The 6380-nt window shown below is 43.0% G+C and overlaps 1 protein-coding gene across 1 annotated transcript in view; it reads left to right on the top strand.

Annotated features, from left to right (window-relative positions):
* The window catches only part of LOC103619189 (ubiquitin-associated protein 1), a gene marked incomplete at its 5' end in the record, with an annotated part of 21414 nt that overhangs the window by 10158 nt on the left and 4876 nt on the right, over nt 1-6380 (top strand). The window contains 2 exons of the mRNA XM_017739341.1: nt 5063-5098; nt 5531-5728. Of these exons, the coding sequence (XP_017594830.1) occupies nt 5063-5098; nt 5531-5728 (234 nt within the window). The remainder of the gene's footprint in view (nt 1-5062; nt 5099-5530; nt 5729-6380) is intronic.

Raw genomic sequence — 6380 nt, 5'->3', positions numbered from 1 at the left:
GACTGGGTTTGTGATTGTTTGCTGTTACTGCCATAGTTATTGTTGTTTGTTTGACTGGTTATACACATATAGATATATAATAGTAAAGAACTGTTATTCCTATTTTCCACATCTTTGCCTAAAAGCCCCTTGATTTCAAAATTATAACTTGGAGGGAAGGGGGTTGCATCTGCCGTTCCAAGGGGGGCTCCTGCCTTCCTTAGCAGACACCTGTCTTTCAAACCAAGACACCATTATTGCTGTGTTTTACTTTATTTTCAATTATTAAACTCTTCTTTTCTCAACTTACAAGTTTTACTTTGATTCTTCTCCCCATTCCACTGGGGTGGGATGGGAGAGTGGGGGGTTGAGCAAGTGGCTGCATGGTGGTTAATTTCTAGCTGGGCTTAAACCATGACACTGCTATAGAAATTCCTGTAACATACAACTCAAATCATGTCTGGCAACAATTTAAAGGTATATCCATTGCAATCTCCACCCCTGGTCCTTTTGGGCCAGGTTATAGCGTTTAACATGGCAATGAACTCCCCTTGTCCCCAGCCTGGCTGCAACAAGGGGTTTCCTGCTAGTCCACCATTAGTAGAGTCCCCATCATAGTCTTCCATGGCTTCAGGGGGACAGCTTCCTCATCATGGTCTGCACCACAGACTGCAAGGAATCCTTGTTTCCCCTGCTGCAATGTACGGTCTCTCCCATGGGAGACAGTCCTCCGTGAACTTCTCAAATGTGGGTCCTTTCCATGGGCTGCAGTTCTTCACAAACTGCTCCAGTGTGGGTACCTCATGGGCTCACAAATCCTGCCAGCAAACCTGCTCTAGTATGGGCTATTCTCTCCACAAGTCCTGCCAGGAGCCTGCTCCAGTGCTGGCTTCTCATGGGATCACAGTCTCCTTTGGGTATCCACACGCTCCTGTGTGAGGCTCCTCCACAGGCTGCAGGTGGATCTCTGCTCCTGTGTGAACTCATTCATAGGTCACAGTCCCTTCGAGTTCACACTGGAGTTCCAGCCTGTCCAGTACAGCAGCAGTGCCCTGGCCATCTGCCAGCCCAGGCACATCACCATTGCTGTTATCTAAACATTCCCAGGCACAATACAGTGAGGCGATGAGCAGCACAGCACTACAGCAAGCAGCAAAAGCAAAAACCAGCCACTAATGAGCACTAGACTAATATACAGTGGGGCAAGCAAGCCCATGGCAAGTGCAGGAGCCTGCCAATTAATAAATAGCACTAACAGCTATAAATTTTACCTAGCACATTCCAATCAAATCTGTTATCTTGAACCCTTTGATCCCCATGTTGGGTGCCAAAAAGGACTGTTGTGGTTTAACCCCAACCAGCAACCAAGCCCCACACGGCCGTTTGCTCGCTCCCCTGCCAGCGGGATTGTGGAGAGAATTGGAAGGGTAAAAGCTAGAAAACTCGTGAGTTGAGATAAAGACAGTTTACTAGGGAAAGCAAAAGCTGTGTGCACAAGCTAAGCAACACAAGGAATTAATTCACTACTTCCCATGGGTAGGCAGGTGTTCAGCTATTTCACAGCTGTGAAATGACACATAACAATTACTTGGGAATACAAGTGCCATCACTCCAAATGTCTCCCCCTTTTCTCCTTCTTCCCCTGTCTTTATATACTGAGCATGATGTCATAGGGTATGGAATATCCCTTTTGTCAGTTGGGGTCAGATGTCCTAGCTGTGTCTCTTCACAACTTGTGCATCCCCATCCTCCTCACTGGCAGGGCAATACAACTGTGCAAGCCCTGCTCAGCAATAATAATAAAAAACCCTTCTATGTTATCAACAGTCTTTCCAGCACACAATCCCATACTAGGTACTGTGAAGAAAGCTAACTACCCCAGCCAAAACCAGCACATCAGTAAGCTTGTTATTTTTTTTCCCCAAAGGACCTAAGATCTGGACACCAGTACTCATGAAGCCTTGTGAAAGCTGTATGGTCAAATCCTCTAGCTGGCTCTAAAATAATCTGACTGCTTCTGTCCAATGTAAATGATGCTTCAGTGGTTCTGTGGTCTTACTGACATACTACAGGGTTTTGTGTGACACCATGTGCTCTGAAACAAGTGACACTGCTGCTCTCCTGTTCTCTCATCTCTTTTCAGACTTAGGTAAATGCATTATTAATTGTGAATTACAGTATTCTGATAACTAGTGTATTTGTCAGCACAGAACAGCTGTTTATTGATCACTAGAACAAATTTAATATACTAAACTTTGGCAGAAGCAGCAGCATGCTGAGCAACTGCTCACTGCTACAGATCACAGGTTTGAGCGGCGACTATCATCGTATGTAGCTCAGAGGTGAAACCTTGAAGTATGACACATCTCTAGGGATTAACATGAAAGATCACTTACAACTAGATGACCACATTTTCACTCTTGACTATTCAAATCACTATGCTGGATTAAAATTTATTAAAGACTAAGAGGGAAGGTATATTCTCAAGAATGCTGTAAGGAAAGATACAAACTGATAAACAAACAAAAGATAGTCTTATTAGGAGAAGTAATAAAGATCTTCATTTGAAACTGTTTCTACTTTGGAAGTAGCAAACCAAGAAATAGGTATGTCAACAGAACTAGACTTCAGAATGTACTTGTTTCATATTTCCACAATATGGTCCCAGTGGCTGGAAAAGGACAGCTGAGTTGCAAGAAATTGAATCACAGAATCATTTAGGTTGGAAAAGACCTCTAAGATCGTCTAACCTTTGACCGATCACCACCTTGTCAACTAGACCAGAGTTGACATAGAGTGATATTGTCATAGAGTGCCATGTCCAGTTCTTCCTTGGACACGATTTGTAAATGTAACAAAATTTTGAAATTGAAATTGAATTAAATGTAACAAAAGTCTTCAGAATGTGAAAACGATAGAAGGAAGTCACAGTCATCTCTGTGACTGGGAGAAGAAGGGGCATGTCTCCCTTCAAGGTTACACAAGAATAAGCCTGTCCTTTTTAGAAAGCCTCAGAACAATATGTCCCAGTGTATTTCACAGTGGTTTTTATATAGACATTTTTTTCTCACAAGACTAGAAATTGTAGCTTTGGATTTGGAGTTACCACTGGAGTTTATGCTTTACCAGTGAATTTGATCTAGGGTTCTTTGGATGGAAATAAACTTGTGATTTCTCTGAGACTGCACTGATTCTGTTGTTTGTGTGTCCCCTTCTCGCTGTTTTTTTAGTGGGGGGGGGGGGGTTTCATTTTGGTTGGTTGGTTGTTTTTGTTTGGGTTTTTTTGCTTTTTTGAAGCTCACTAGTTTGCTTTTTGCAGCATTAACAGAGGGGAGAAATTATTAGTGAAGTCAACAGGTTGGAATTAAACAAAGCTGATCAGAGACCTGATTAGTATGATGCATTTAAAGAAATCTGGTTGCAGGAGGATGGGGCACTCCTGGTAGACCATTCAGAATATATATTGCTGCAGTAGCATGATGTATGCAGGCACACCAGCTGCGGATAGGGCTCCTGGCCTATAAAGTCCCTAAAAGTAGGCGCAGTGTACAAGCACATACTGAAAGCAATGTATGCTTGCTTCTTGAAGGGCCCTGAAATGCAAGTTTGAGATGTAAGGGGGCATGACTGCTGAATGACCAGTCCTAGCTTTGTCCCCCAAAATTCCTTTAGGTGTTTCCCTCCTCCACTGGAAATTGCTGACCACAAACACAGGTTGTCAAGCTCAAGTACACTGAGGAAGAGGAGTTGGTCCTGGACTCTTGAATCTCTAGTCTAAGAAGCAGTTTTGGTTTTCCTGGCTGCAGCATCGATAACAAAGCATCATTCTTCAGTTTGATAACCAGCTGATTTCAGGACTACTCCAGAACCTCACTTCAGTGTATCCCATATTCTATTGCTTTTTGCTTTAGCAAAAGTGCCTGGAGGAAGGGGATGTGTGAAGAGCTTTGAACCCCTCTACCACCATGAGGAGAGGTTCTTGCATAAACCAGTCCATCAGAACAAACATAATTTCTCAGGTTTTGTATCCTAGAAGATAAATTCTTACCCTGGAGATGAAACTGGGTAGAAATGCAGAACAAGGCCTGTCCCCCCCCTTTCTTCCCTCCCCCAGTAGATGGAATTTGCCAAAATCCTAACATATATTCTCAAAATTGTTTTTCTATTAATAGGGTTTTTTTGTTGTGGTGGTTTTTTGGTTTGGTTTTTTGTTTGTTTGTTTGCTTTTTTCAGTTTGGGCCTAAAGAAGGCTTTTCTGAAAGAGGTAGACAAGCTTTCAAGCAATCTATGTTGGCTTAAAAAGTTATTAAGGAAAGGCAATAAACGTAGGCCCTTGGTCCAAAGTAATTTCTTGCAGTCTTTTTTAATTTGGTTTAAAATGCAGGAAGACTTTGAAATGGATGAATTGAAAAGGGCAGAGTTCTGACTTTGCACTGCTGTTATCTTGGGTAAAGTAATATAAAGTGGAGGGTTGGTTCTGCCCTCTGGCCGCCTGGTTCTGCAGAAATGGAGCATGTGTACAGCAAGGAACATTATCCAGCCTTGTTGGTGTACTGAGAATCGGACCCAGTGTTGGGCACTGGTAGAAAATCATATGCTCTTTTTAGCCAGTGTGCCATGTTGCTTGTATATGGTGGTGGTGTGGATAAGTGATTTAGGTCACTTAAAGAATCACCATCAAAAGTATTAGCAAAAGTGGTTTTAATATGAATTTATAAAAGTGCGATTTAACAAAGTTTGATGGCAAGGTTCACTCTATTACTACATGGATGAAACATACAAAGGAAAATCAAGTTAGAATTGATTTAGAATTATTTACACAGAGACATCCTTCTTGACATATAATCTGTTTTTATAGAGTGCTGAAAGAAGAAATTATCCTTATGATGTCTATTCTATAACTTCACATAACTGTGTAATGTCTGCATCTCACATGTGGAAGCCTGATCAGACCACAAGTCTCCCTAGTATAGTAGACTTATTCCCAGATCTCTCCCATAAAACCCTTCCTCCCCAGCTGTAGCAAATTCTGTTCACTGGTGCATAATGTTTATAATCATCTTATTCGTGTGTTGTCCAACAGGTGCACCCAGACTACAAGGAAACAGAAATACTTACGGTAAGTTCCCAAATACCTGTGTGCTTGCATTGGATCATGTTTCTGAAAATCTCCAGAAGTAGTGTTCCTTTGAGTACAGAAAATCATAGATGATGAGTAAATTTAGGGTAAAGGAAGCAATCTGCATACTTCTGCTGAGGTACAGGGTTTGACTATATCATATGGTTGGGCACTGAAAATTTTTCATCCACTGGTAGGAGAGGGTATATTGGAAAGAATCTGTCGGTTGTTGTTTTGAGGGTTAAAAAAGTATGGTGGGAATCAGACTGTGCACTGCTCGGTTTCATCCTAACAGTGAGTAACTTCCCAAGGGCAGTCTAGAAAGCCTCTTGGATTAATTACATGGGGTATCCTGGTTCTGCACTAGCCAGAAACAGGATGTGGGGATGAAGAAGATGACCATCACCTCAGCCTCTGGATTTTCCCCTTTAGGTAACACACCAAAATTTTGCAGTGTCTAAAGTGCCCAATAATACCAGCTGCACAAAGCAGTCAGGTGATCCTGCACCTGAACTACATCAGGCCCTCTCTGCTAGTGAGAGGCAGTGCATAGAGACAGTCGTCAACATGGGATATGCACCTGAGGATGTCCTGAAAGCCATGAAGAAGAAGGGGGAGAACATAGACCAGGTAAGAGCTTGTGCAATGGGGAAGAAACCCTTGATTGGATGCTGATTCTGCTGAGAAACAAACCTGGGTTTGCAAAATGTATAGGGGTAATATATTTCTTCTAACAAGGGGTTGCAGCCTGTAACTGCTGTGATGTTAACCACTAGAGAAGTTGTCAACTGGTAGTAAAAGCTCCTGAAACCAAAGAAAAGAGTGTCCGCGCTTGTTTCTGAGAGACTGAGTCAGCCACACCTGTGGGTGCTGGGTCAGAGCTGCACTGAGCTTGGGATGGGCTCTTAGCTCCACGTCAAGCTGGGAGAGGTACTGGGCCTTCCCAGGAGCCACAAAACCATCCAAAGGAAGCTTAGCATGGCTCTATGCCATGCTTAGTGCCGTGTGACAAAAAGCCAGCCAACTTCCCTTGTTCTGAGCATGGGTTGCAATGCTGATGTCTCTCCTTGTAGAGAGGGATTTGCCCCTGCAGGCTTACAACATCCCTGAAAGGCTCTTGCAAGGCACCACTGACCAACTTTCTTTTGTGTGCTGTGTTGCTTCCTGCCTCATGTGTTGCCTCAAACACTTGCTAAAACCAGGTCACTGAACATTAAGTGCTGCAGGGTGAAGCATGGCTCTGTCTTGGATCCACTTCAAACATTTTAAAGCAGGAAGAGCG

This window comes from Corvus brachyrhynchos, unplaced genomic scaffold, assembly GCF_000691975.1.
Source record: "Corvus brachyrhynchos isolate BGI_N302 unplaced genomic scaffold, ASM69197v1 scaffold937, whole genome shotgun sequence".
In the NCBI taxonomy this organism is placed as follows: Eukaryota; Metazoa; Chordata; class Aves; order Passeriformes; family Corvidae; genus Corvus; species Corvus brachyrhynchos.
Note: the sequence above shows the minus strand (reverse complement) of the source record. Positions and strands in the feature narration are given on the sequence as shown.